The sequence below is a fragment of the Triticum dicoccoides genome, chromosome 6A, assembly GCF_002162155.2.
Source record: "Triticum dicoccoides isolate Atlit2015 ecotype Zavitan chromosome 6A, WEW_v2.0, whole genome shotgun sequence".
Classification (NCBI taxonomy): Eukaryota; Viridiplantae; Streptophyta; class Magnoliopsida; order Poales; family Poaceae; genus Triticum; species Triticum dicoccoides.
The window spans coordinates 547,243,924-547,255,476 of NC_041390.1; the positions used below are offsets into that span (position 1 = coordinate 547,243,924).

General features: G+C 48.6%; 2 protein-coding genes across 4 annotated transcripts; both read right to left on the bottom strand.

Moving 5' to 3' along the window:
- Positions 1 to 2,636: 2,636 nt before the first annotated feature.
- Positions 2,637 to 6,861, bottom strand: LOC119317831 (heavy metal-associated isoprenylated plant protein 23-like). The gene is made up of 3 exons (XM_037592329.1): positions 5,960 to 6,861; positions 5,437 to 5,531; positions 2,637 to 3,570 (listed from the first exon to the last, which is right to left on the bottom strand). Exons 1-3 carry the CDS (start codon positions 6,117 to 6,119, stop codon positions 3,499 to 3,501), a joined length of 327 nt encoding a protein of 108 aa, XP_037448226.1. The 5' UTR covers positions 6,120 to 6,861; the 3' UTR covers positions 2,637 to 3,498.
- An 80-nt stretch (positions 6,862 to 6,941) lies between these two features.
- On the bottom strand, positions 6,942 to 11,179 carry LOC119317830 (aspartic proteinase-like protein 1). 3 transcript variants are annotated; one of them, XM_037592326.1, is made up of 10 exons: positions 10,773 to 11,175; positions 10,346 to 10,481; positions 9,529 to 9,761; positions 8,922 to 9,146; positions 8,695 to 8,833; positions 8,552 to 8,622; positions 8,358 to 8,457; positions 7,479 to 7,542; positions 7,321 to 7,392; positions 6,942 to 7,236 (listed from the first exon to the last, which is right to left on the bottom strand). In XM_037592326.1, exons 1-10 carry the CDS (start codon positions 11,045 to 11,047, stop codon positions 7,007 to 7,009), a joined length of 1,545 nt encoding a protein of 514 aa, XP_037448223.1. In that variant the 5' UTR covers positions 11,048 to 11,175; the 3' UTR covers positions 6,942 to 7,006. The 3 variants fall into 3 exon arrangements, with proteins under 3 accessions (XP_037448223.1, XP_037448224.1, XP_037448225.1); XM_037592327.1 differs by having other exon boundaries at positions 9,529 to 9,795; positions 10,773 to 10,906; XM_037592328.1 differs by lacking the exons at positions 6,942 to 7,236; positions 7,321 to 7,392; positions 7,479 to 7,542 and adding an exon at positions 7,594 to 8,287 and having other exon boundaries at positions 10,773 to 11,179.
- Between the last annotated feature and the right edge of the window lie 374 nt (positions 11,180 to 11,553).

Genomic DNA, 11,553 nt, shown 5'->3' on the forward strand with positions numbered 1-11,553 from the left:
GGGGGCGCACCAGCCCACCAGGGGCTGGTTCCCTCCCTTGTGCAGCCCACTAGGCCTACGGGGCAGGTGGCCCCACCCGGTGGACCCCCAAACACCTTCTGGTGGTCCCGGTACAATACTGATAACCCCCGAAACATTCCAGTGACTGAAACTGGACTTCCCATATATAAATCTTCACCTCCGGACCATTCCGGAACTCCTCGTGATGTCCGAGATCTCATCCGGGACTTCGAACAACCTTCGGTAACCAGATACTATTTCCCATAACAACTCTAGTGTCACCGAACCTTAAGTGTGTAGACACTACGGGTTCGGGAACTATGCAGACACGACCGAGACATCTCTTCGGCCAATAACCAATAGCGGTATCTGGATACCCATGTTGGCTCCCACATGTTCCACGATGATTTCGTCGGATGAACCATGATGTCGGGGATTCAATCAATCCCGTATACAATTCCCTTTGTCCATCGGTATGTTACTTGCCCGAGATTCGATCATCGGTATCTCTATACCTCGTTCAATCTCTGGCAAGTCTCTTTACTCGTTTCGTAATGCATGATCATGTCTGAAAGTGCAATCATGCCCTTAATCTTAGTTTGATGTTGATGACAACATGCATTTTTGGGACTAATCATGTTTATCAAGTATATCTCAGGATTATGTTTCAAGTGCTATGTGTGTGGATCATGACTACAAACAAAGAGGTACATATTACTCAAGAGCGGAGAATACAAAACAAATGGCTTTGGCCCTTTCTTTCGATTTGTTCTTGAGTATAGGGATCCCGCACTATTAAGAGGGGATCGTTGGGTTATGTGAAAGACTTGCTCAAAATCCACAAAACACTTTTTCTATCATCTCTTAGTTTTCACCATGTGTGCACGGTCTCTTTGTGTTCTTGAATCAGTTGGCCCAGCCTTCACAACTGACCGGACATCCGGCGCCCACCGGATGACCAGTACTTCTCAACAGAACCCTTATTAGCGGATGTACGGTTTCTTCGAACGTCCGGTACATCTAAACAGAACTCATATTAATGGATTTCCGGTTTCTCCGGACTTCCGGTCAGCGGTCGACCGCTACTCTCCGGACGTCCGCTACCTGTGTTGTTTTAGCGGTCAGATTTATACTCCAGCGAGCGGACGACCGGCTGCCCGGTCGGACGTCCGGTCCGATCTGTGTCACCGGTCGTCCGGTACCCACCGGACGTCCGGCAGCTCCTGTGCCTTAAGTGGCCAAACGGCTAGCTTTTCACTACCACTATATATAGCCTTCTTCCCCCACGGGATAGGTTTGACCACTCACTTTGAACAAACCTTAGAACACACATTACACTCTCTCTCTCACTCCTCCACACCAAATCTTAGATCCCTAAGGGATTTGAGAGCATTTGAGAGAAGTTGTCCGATCAAGTGATAGATCCACTCCTTCCCTTTTCTTTGCACCAAAGGAAACTTGAGCAAGTCTTGAGCTTTTCCCCATCGTTCTTGTTACTCTTGGAGGTTGGAGACTTCTAGGCGGTAGGAGTCTTTCGGAGAGGAATCGACCCTTGTGATTACCCCTGGAAAAGTTTGTGAGGGTTCGAAGACCACCCCAAGGTCTACCACTAGTGGTTGAGAAACACCTTCGTGGTGTTGTCTCAAAGAGAGAATAGGGTGGGCCTTCGTGGCGTTGGTGTGCCTTCGTGGTAACACCCACCTCTCTAAACGGTGACGTAGCTTCCCTCCAAGGAAGTGAACATCGGCTTACATCCTCGTCTCTCGGAGTTGCGGTTATCCCTAACCTTAACTCTCTACTTGTGGTTACTTGTCTCGTCTGCACTTACCTATATCATATTGTGCTAGCTTACTCATCTACTTGTATTACTTGATTATCTTGTTTAGCTCTTAGCATCACACTTGCAATTGTTAGGCTCACTTTCATATTCCGCACTATTGCCTAAAATTGCCAAGTAACAATTAAAATTTGTATTTGTACCTATTCACCCCGCCCCCTCTAGGTCCATCTCGATCCTTTCACCATGGCTAACTCCTTAGTCACACTGAGCTCGTTATGATGATGCATTACCGAGTGGGCCCAGAGATACCTCTCTGTCATATGGAGTGATAAATCCCAGTCTTGATTCATGCCAACCCAACAGATACTTTTGGAGATAGATGTAGTGCACCTTTATAGCCACCCAGTTATGTTGTGATGTTTGGTATACCCAAAGCATTCCTATGGTATCCGGGAGTTGCACAATCTCATGATCTAAGGAAATGATACTTGACATTAGAAAAGCTTTAGCAAACGAACTACACGATCTTGTGCTACGCTTAGGATTGGGTCTTGTCCATCACATCATTCTCCTAATGATGTCATCCCGTTATCAATGACATCCAATGTCCATGGTCAGGAAACCATGACCATCTATTGACCAACGAGCTAGTCAACTAGAGGCTTACTAGGAATATATTACGATCTATGTGCTATGTATTCACACATGTATTGCGGATTCCGGTTAATACAATTATAGCATGAACAATAGACAATTATCATGAACATGAAAATATAATAATAACCACTTTATTATTGCCTCTAGGGCATATTTCCCACAGTGGCTTCGCAAGATCTTTGGATATGGCATTCTTTCTTCGGCATGGCAGGTTCTCACAATGATATCAACGTGCTGCAGTGTTCTCCAGTCTTCGCAAGGCTTGCAGAAGGCCACTCCCCACCTGTTAACTTTGAGATCAATAGCCACAAGTACAACAAGGGATACTACCTAGCTGATGGTATTTATCCTCAGTGGTCAACTTTTGTGAAGACAATCTCGAACCCTCAAGATTACAAGAGACAGAGATTTGCCCAAATGCAAGAGAGTGCTAGAAAGGATGTGGAACGTGCTTGAGGTGTGCTTCAAATCCGATGGGATACCGTTCAAAACCCTGCACTAACATGTGATGAAGCAAAGCTTTGGGAGGTGAGGACTGCTTGTGTGATCATGCACAACATGATCGTCGAGGACGAGCGTGATAACAACATCTTCGACCAAGGGTTTGATTTTCAAGATGAAAATGTTGAGCCCCTGCACCAAGAACCGGCCACGTTTGAACAGTTTGCTCAATTTCATCGTGAAATGTGTGATTCACACTCATTTGAATCTTTAAAATGACTTGGTTGAGCACATGTGGAATCATATTGGCAACCAATAGATGTATTGGTTCATTATGTTCATTCAAGATAATTTCGATTTGATTGTAAAACTATTTTATTAAAGACGATTTCAACTGGGTTGTAAAACTATTTTTATTTGAGACAAATAATATTTGGACGTGCAAACTAGTTTGGAACATTGAAATATGAATATATGGGCATTTTGACCATGGCGGACAGGATGGGGTCAAAGGATGCGTCTGCACGTTGGGCGCACGGCCACCGCATCTCAGGAAAGACCCGGACACGATCTCATTGCCCTACACAAACGGGCAGAATCCGGGCAAAACGGACGTCCGTTTAGGGTCGTGCGCTGAAGTTGACTTGACCACTGCTTCTCAGCTCTGGGCGGCCTACAGGTCTCTCTTTGGCCTGCAATGCAATGCATATGCATGTATTCATAGTTTCATTATAACGTAATCTGACATAATGTGCAAAAAGATGCAACGGCAACAAAGAAAATGCTTTGCTGCCACGACAGCTCTGCTCCGAAAAGTTACTAGTGATGGTCGTCAAAATGGGCTCGCCACTGATATGCCCGTGGTGTATGGCTGGTCACTCATGCCTGACCAGACCTACCATCTACCAACGACAGATGGCTCCGTTACACGCCACCAATAACCGAATTGCCTGGGGACAACCGACGACCTCATGTCACGACACGAGCACAGCTGCACTGGCACGATCAACGACGACCCGCCTAGCTTACGTGCCGAGCGCGAACGCAACCGCAACCGCGCAGCTCGGCTCCGGTGTCGGGGTCGGCCGATCAAGGTGGCGGGCGGGCAAAAGCAGATGAGAGCCGTCGCTCTCCGGTCGTTTCGTACGTGGCTGCAGCTAGAAAAAGGTCTCCCGCCACGATCACGGACCCGGAAAGGGGTGGCTCGGTCGCCGTCGCGCTCCGTCCCTGTCACCCGCGCTCCGGGACAAGAGACCCGGGCTACGAGTAGCTCCAGCGACTTGCCAGGGACTGTGCTGTCCGTGTAGCCGGCACTGCACACACGGCGACACCGCGCGCCCCGGCCAACTTTCATCGTACTGCCACGAGTGGACGGTCCGATTTGAGGCCCCAACAGTATCACTGTGGTGCTACGCTCCGTGTCGAAACCAAAAGGGACGCCGCACTGAGAGGAGTCCTCAGGCCAAAAAGATAAAAAATCCGAGAAGAATTTCCGGCCCACGACAACCCAACCCTCTGATAGATCATCAAGTTAAAAAAAGAACCTCTCTCATAGATCTCTTGCCCGGGAAAAGTGACGCCGGGCTGCCTCACTGGTCGACTAAACTAAGCTAATCAGTCCATATGATACAGAAAAGCTGGATATTAGTGGCCGCGTGCGCAATGAGGACGCCATTGACGCCACTGCACGCAGCACACCGTCGTTGTTAATCAGCCAACCCGTCGTCAACCCACGCACGCACCCACCCAGCAGCACAGCACAGAGCCATACATGCACGCACCCAGCGACCACAACAGTCTAGAAGCCCGGAAACGATCGAGCATTCGAGCTCAAAAGGACGCCTTGCATTGCACCGGCAGAAAAGCGAGGGGTGCCTTCGTTCGCTGCACCGCAGCATCTGCACCGATACTGTTCCTCCAAGGAAGGACCTGACGGATGTTGTCACCGCGCACTGACCCGACCTCCATTGCTCCCTCGCCTGCTTTACCACCCAGAGCTCGTTTTAAACGGAAAAGAGGCAGGGGAGTGGGTTCCGGGGGGACGTATGTTGACCTCTGGGGTCTGGGCGTGGGCGGCAAGTTTGCTAATCGCTAGCTAGCTCATGCTCCATTACCGCGTCGCGACGTAAAACTAAAAGAACGGCGAGGAGTGCACAGAGACAGACAGTGAGCCAGATAGCATAAACTATGGCGCCTGGCATCTTGCCTACGTCGAAGTCTCCGTCCGTCGTCCAAGTATCTAGCGCCACAGGTGACTGATATTTGATGGTGGTCTAGATCCTGGCTGCCTCTGGTTGGAATTCCTACGTGCACGGAACTCGTGTCGCGCATTATAAAGCAAACCAGCAAAGCAGCATACAAAATCTAGCAAGAGATGCAGTGACGACATGACACGAGACCAACCGGAGATCTTTCTTACCAAGGCCATGCTTCGTTGGTTGGTAGCCAAAAATTTTGGCACGCCAACAACGTTTGGCAGGCCCGGGAGCTGCCGAAAACGGCAAGTTTTGTGAGGCTTGGCAAAGGTAAATTGGCAAGAGCGAACCGAGTGAGCTTACAGGTGACGGGGCCCACCTGTAACGGGCCTGGGGGTCCACGGTGCCAGTGACAGTCACCCTCTGCTGCTTCCTGTTCACCTCTACGCGTTCCACACCTGCAACTCCAAAAAAAAACCTCTCGTCAAAAAAAGAACCACTAGCTCGGTAGCTCCTACTAGTAAAAATCAGTGCTGACAAAAGTTAAAATGGACGCTAAGCCAAATCACAGAAAGGGAAAACGAGACTATTTATTCGCTAAGTAAACTAGTCGGACATGAGCGCGAAAATGGGGGGTTCATCATCTTTTCTGAGCAGACGCTTCAGTGTTGTAGCGACAGGTGTACGGGCTAAGGAAAAGCTTAGGCAGACATGACACGACGGGCATTATTGATCAGGAGCTACATGCTGTTGTCTACTACGCTCTAGACGGCGACGAACATGGAAAGGCACTGCCCTAGCCTCCTAGGCACGATGGCGACGAGCAGAGGAAACAAGACAATGTGACCGACCTCAATGAGTGACCGACGGAACGAACTGAACTAACCTCGCATGCCGGCGAGTGCCTTCTTGACCTGGCGCTCGCAGTCCATCCGGACCCTGAGCTCCACTGTCTGCGGCCGCGTGCCCTCCTTCTTGGTGCCCCTCTGGCCTCCACCCACCGCTCCCAGCAGGCTCGCCACCAGCTGCTTTATGCCGCTTCCCATGGAGAACGAACGCAGCGGGAGGCTCACTGGAAGTGGGTGAATGAGTGACGAGTGAGTGAGTGAGTGAAGCAAGAAGCCTGCCTGAGTGGAGGGCCTAGGCAGCTAGTGCTGTGTCGTGCATGCATAATGGCACGGCATTGTCTGGCTGGCTTTGTAAGAGGCCGGCCGGGGAACTGCTCAAAGGCGACCTGGAGAAGGCAATGGCGCCTCGGCGAGGGGACAGGAGAGACGGGGGGCTGGTGTGTATGCGTGTGTGTGTGGAGGCTGACAAGAGAGCACGAAGAGAGGAGGTCGGGGAGAAGTGACGGAGCCGTGGCCCGTGGTGGTGGTGGTGGTGCGAGGCCTCTCCTCTCAGAGCCAGCCTCATGTGACTGACGACGACGGTCGTGCACGCAGTGGCTCGGTGCGGGCGGTTGTGTGTTGCAGTAGGCCGAGCCTTCCGGCTTTGGGAGAGCGGTGCAGTGCAGAGTGCAGAGTGCAGAAGTGCAGAAGTGCACGGCGCAAGAAATCGCCTGCAAATCTGCGGCCTGGGAAAAAGGGATTCGCACATGCGTGTGAAACATCACTGCCATCGATGGACGGATGACTGCACGGACAAGCTCTTCCTCCTCTTCCTATCCTCCTCCGGCTTCATGGTTTTTGCACCGTTTCCTTGTAGCACAGGAAACTATGGGCAGATGTCGTGATGATGTTTAGCAGCAAACCCATCTGTAAAGTGAAATGTTCTTCTAAGATTGGTGACGAGCGATTGGCGAGTGACCCATTCGCTGGCGGAGTGGAGTTCTACCCCTACGCTTAAACTCGGGAAGCGCTTCCGAAACAGGTGACAAACGGGACTTATGCGATATACAGGGGCTATCACCAGTTAGGTTTATTCAGTTGCTGATTCATGAGATGAAGAACACGGTGGAGATGGTCAGAAACAGCAGCCAGCAACAGTTGGCGAGTAGCTTATGTAAGTTCGACGGCCCGCTCGAGGAGGTCGGCGCCTTGCCTGCGACGGCAGGAGGCGTCACGGTGGGAGAGGTCTGCTGCTCGCTCGACGGCAGCGGATCCCCCGGGCTGTGGTGCTGCGACGGGCCCAAGGGCACCGTCGTGCTGTTGTCAAGATCATGGCCTGCGTACAAGGGAGAGAGCGTTAACATTTCATGGATTGATTGGGAGGTAAATTCGTTTCTTTTTGGACTAGTTTCTGACTTACACTCAGACCGGTACCAGCCCAGCTTCATGTTCTCTTTGTCAAAAACAATGTGGTATCCAGTCAGGAAGTTCTCTGCACCCACGGATACCAGGTAAGCTAATTTTCAAAATTAAAATAAAATTTGAGACTACATGTTAACCCAGGATTAAAGCACTCACGTCCAATGATTCCAATAGGCTCTGGTGACTTCTGAACAGCTAAGCAAAAGCCAGCAATCGATCCCTGAACATTAGCAAATGAGATGGTATCACCGAGCCGCAAAACAGCTACAGTTCTATTTCATAATGACAAATATATATTTTTCTCTCAAAATGACACATCTGCCTTTTGTGTACAAACATGTGGGTTTTGTATCATATGTATATGTTACAACAAATCAGGCAGTAAGTTTATGCGCTGTGAGCACATTACAGAAGGGCTCAGCTGTCAAAAGATAAATGGCATCACTAATGGTACTCTCATAGTTTACCTTGACTTTGTTTTTACTAAAATCTAATAACATTGTGCAATGAGCATAGAAACAATTGATGACAGGTTCAAGTTCGCACCACACATGCAAACTCCACATTACACTATAACAACTTTTAATAGATGAGCCTAGCAAGCGCCAAACTATAGAAATCATTCTAGTACAGTATCTTGTTTTCGCAGTTGAGCCATTTTACGCACCAACTATATTTGTTTAATCAATAAACTGTGGGAGAACACACAGGAAGGAGCATTTGAATGCAGTATACTATATCGGTTATGTAAGGGAGATAACTGGAGCTAGCTCTTTAAGAAAGAAGAGAAAAATACAAATGGAGTCGATTTGCGCATAATAACTTGTTCTTGGGAACATTTTTTATAAGGAGTCCCGCCTTTGGACGCTTAGGCAGCAAGGCACCCTGTCAGCACCTTGACATCATGCCCGCTTTTGGCGCTTAGGCGTAAGGCTGTTGGTGCTCGCCTTAGGTCGCCTTACCACCTTATAAACAATGCTCAGCAATGAACACAACATAACTTGCATTTTTTTTCCTGAGACAAAAAAGACATACCTCTCCGTTCTTGCGTACAATTGTAGGATTAACGACCTGAAAGCTCTTGTTTGCAGATAAATTAAGAGTTACAGTTGGCACGTCAGGCATCTCCAGAGGACTGAAATCACAAACCAGTACAAATGAAAATGTCAAAAATCAAACTAGCTCCTGGTGAGTGGTGACCTAAAGTGCAGTCAGAATTCGGAAGTTACCTGGCACTGTAGCAGTATTCAAAAGAATCATCTTCCTGGGTTATTCTTGAGGCATTAACTTGTTTGTCAAACTGCAAATTTATAATGGATCAGTAACAAAATTTATCTACGAGTGAGAGATCTGTAAAGGGGTATGTATCCACCTCGACAGTGACAGCCTTGTAAACATTCAGGGGAAGAGCTGTGAATGATGTTCCACTATCAACTATGGCCTCGAAGTTAGTACCCTCAAAACATTTGTGGCCAACACAAGATTTGTCGACATTAACAGCATAAGTTTGACTGGGAGGAAAATAAACACGGATGTCAGTGGAGCTAGAAATAACTTGAGAATCACTAAAGCAACTAAAGACCATTCCAAGGAACTCACAATTTGCCATATAAAGGAACAAATGGCGTCGACTGTTGGGTAGACACTCCTTGATCACCAAAGAAAATTCTCCCAGAATATTCCTTGAAACACATCGAAAAGGAATTTCGAACTAATCCAGCTCTTGCAAGGAAGCTAGGAACTGAGATATCTGCCATCCCAAGGCCAAGAAGTCCATCTGGTGCAATACCATCCAAATAGCTACCACTTTGCTTCCTACCACAACTATAAAAAAAGGATACACTAACTTAGTAAAACTGGAAAACTACAGCAATCATGCGACTAGAATTCTTCAGTACAGAAGCATCATCCGTCATGCCAACAATTATGTTTCAAGAGTGCATAGAAGGATCAACATAACACAAAAAATATGCAACACAAAGAATGGTAACAGCTTAAAATGCCATCTGTAGGCAACTGGATGAATATGAATATATGATGCAGGTCCAGGTGGACACAGTATGCAACTACCCACAGCAGAAAACAAGCAGAAATGAAGAATGCCCACACGCGGGAAAAACATACCAATTGTGACTGTTATTTGCCAAATAATGGAATACAAGCATAAACTCATAGAGAGAGCAATGACAGCTGGTACAAAACTTACCCTATAATGACTGAAGCCTTCACTGGTGCATGGCTCTCTCTGGAGTTCAAGTGTAGAACATCCTCAATTAGTAAACCTGAGCTGGTTGTGTTTTCTTGAAGATAGTCAGTGCTGTATGGGCAAGGCTGCTTTGGGCTTGAACAGCCTGAACCTGATGAGCAAAGCTCATGGCTGCAGGGCAAATGCCGACTCGTTGTTGATTCAGCTGGTTTGTAAATCCCGAGATCTCTATCCTGCATAATAGATGCTCCATATATGACGGAGCACCTGCCAATCAATCATTGCAAATAAGCACTAAAACTGCTTCCCAATTTGTACAAGTCCTCTTGTTTGTGTATTTCTATCAAGTAATATAAGCAACTTTAGGATCGATAAAATTCAACAGAAAATTTTCACCAGAGATCACTAAATATGTCTCCAAGTGCCAGTTGGGCTTAAATTGGAAATTGTGCAGCTCACGTTATTGTGACTTTTTCAATTAAAAGTGGCAGTGGTATCAAAGGTGCAAAACTAACTTGGACATCTATGTGAATCGTCTCCCCTAAATTGAATGGAACGTTAATTAAGTACCAGGAAACAGTCGAAACGTACACGCCGTGTATTAGTTTCTTCAATCTACAAGGATACTATTATCACATGCTTTAATGTTTTACTTTGGGAGAAAGGAGTTAACTATGCGCAAGCATCATTTCTTTTCTTTTTGCAATAGCATGTGCAAGCCTCTACAGCATGCATCTGGTCAAATTGACACGAGCATTTCCAAATCCAGCATCTGCAGACCCTAACACAATGTTACTGTTCAAAAAAGGGTGCGTACCAAAGTTTCACGGTAGCCAGCCAATGGAGCACACTCGATACAATCACAGGGTACCCAGAACAGATCACTTCCAGTATCCAATGCGACCATAAAGGAAGTGTTCGGCGTCCCGACATCCACCCATGTGTAATACAACCTGCACAGACAGGGGTAACGCCATTAGTAATCAGTAAAGCTAAGCTTCGGTCCATCATAGATTCACTTCACAATGTAACACACACACACACCCAACAAAGCAAAGCAACTTCTCTTTTTCTAATTCTGTGTTTCTCTATTATAAATATGATGTAAAGCTAACTGGGTCTGGTAGAGCATTGGAAAATAAGCTTCTGCATTAACAGTACAGTTCAGCAGTAAAAGGTGCTGAGGAATGCAGCAAGACCAGACGGCCGGGCCGCCGAGGCGAGGGTGAGTGAGCGCGACGCACCAGCCGCAATCGTTGCCGGGGGAGAAGATGCCGCCGGCTTCCGAGACGGAGAGGAGCTGGTGCTTGCGCTTCTGCCGCTGGAGGTCGCTCCGCACCAGCGCGCGGTAGTAGCCCCCGCTCCCGTGCGGCGGCCACCGCGCCGCCCCGTGGGGCCCCGCCGCCACACGCGCCTCGTCGGAGAGCCGGTGCACCATCCTCGTCGAGAGCGTCGCCGCGGCGGCCGGCGCCGACGCCGCCGCGGCGAGCAGGGCGAGGAGGAGGAGCGGGAGGCGCATGGGCGGATCTGGGCGGCCGACGGCGGATCTGCCGGAAATGCGGGGAGGTGGCCGGAGGAGGGGGGCCTGGGGCTAGGGTTTGTTTGCTGGGTGGCCGGCGAGGAGCGGGGAGGTGGCGGGGGTGGGTGGGGAGCGTGACGGTGGAGGGGCTGCTTGGGCGGTGCGGTGGTGGTGGTGGTGATGGTGGCCTGGAAGTTTGCGCAGAAAAGAGGACGACAGAGAAGGTTTTGGCAGTTTTGCGAAATGGCCACTGAAGAAACCCTGTATTCTGGTTGAGTCCCGCTTAGCAGAGTCGTTGCCACTCATTGGTCCCTCGGTCGCAGTTTTGTCACTTTTATGCTTCTATTTTTTTTTTTTGAGATAGTCACTTTTGCATGTTGATACTAATCTACTGGCTAAATAAAATCAGACCATCTCTTTCCCGCAAAAAAAAATCAGACCACCTCTGAAAAAACACTGTAAGGACTAACCGACATATTAGGGGCCTTCTCTAGGTGTTTCTTGGC

What these genes read in the sequence shown, in the direction of transcription:
- LOC119317831 (XM_037592329.1), bottom strand. Translation starts at nt 6,119, where the DNA reads ATGGGAAGCGGCATAAAGCAGCTGGTGGCGAGCCTGCTGGGAGCGGTG. An exon ending in GGCACTCGCCGGCATGCGAG is followed by an intron (nt 5,532 to 5,959) that starts GTTAGTTCAGTT and finishes TTGGAGTTGCAG; the next exon opens with GTGTGGAACGCGTAGAGGTG. An exon ending in ACAGGTGGGCCCCGTCACCT is followed by an intron (nt 3,571 to 5,436) that starts GTAAGCTCACTC and finishes ATTGCATTGCAG; the next exon opens with GCCAAAGAGAGACCTGTAGG.
- LOC119317830 (XM_037592326.1), bottom strand. Translation starts at nt 11,047, where the DNA reads ATGCGCCTCCCGCTCCTCCTCCTCGCCCTGCTCGCCGCGGCGGCGTCG. An exon ending in GTTCCTTTATATGGCAAATT is followed by an intron (nt 8,834 to 8,921) that starts GTGAGTTCCTTG and finishes TTTTCCTCCCAG; the next exon opens with TCAAACTTATGCTGTTAATG. An exon ending in GAATACTGCTACAGTGCCAG is followed by an intron (nt 8,458 to 8,551) that starts GTAACTTCCGAA and finishes TTGTGATTTCAG; the next exon opens with TCCTCTGGAGATGCCTGACG.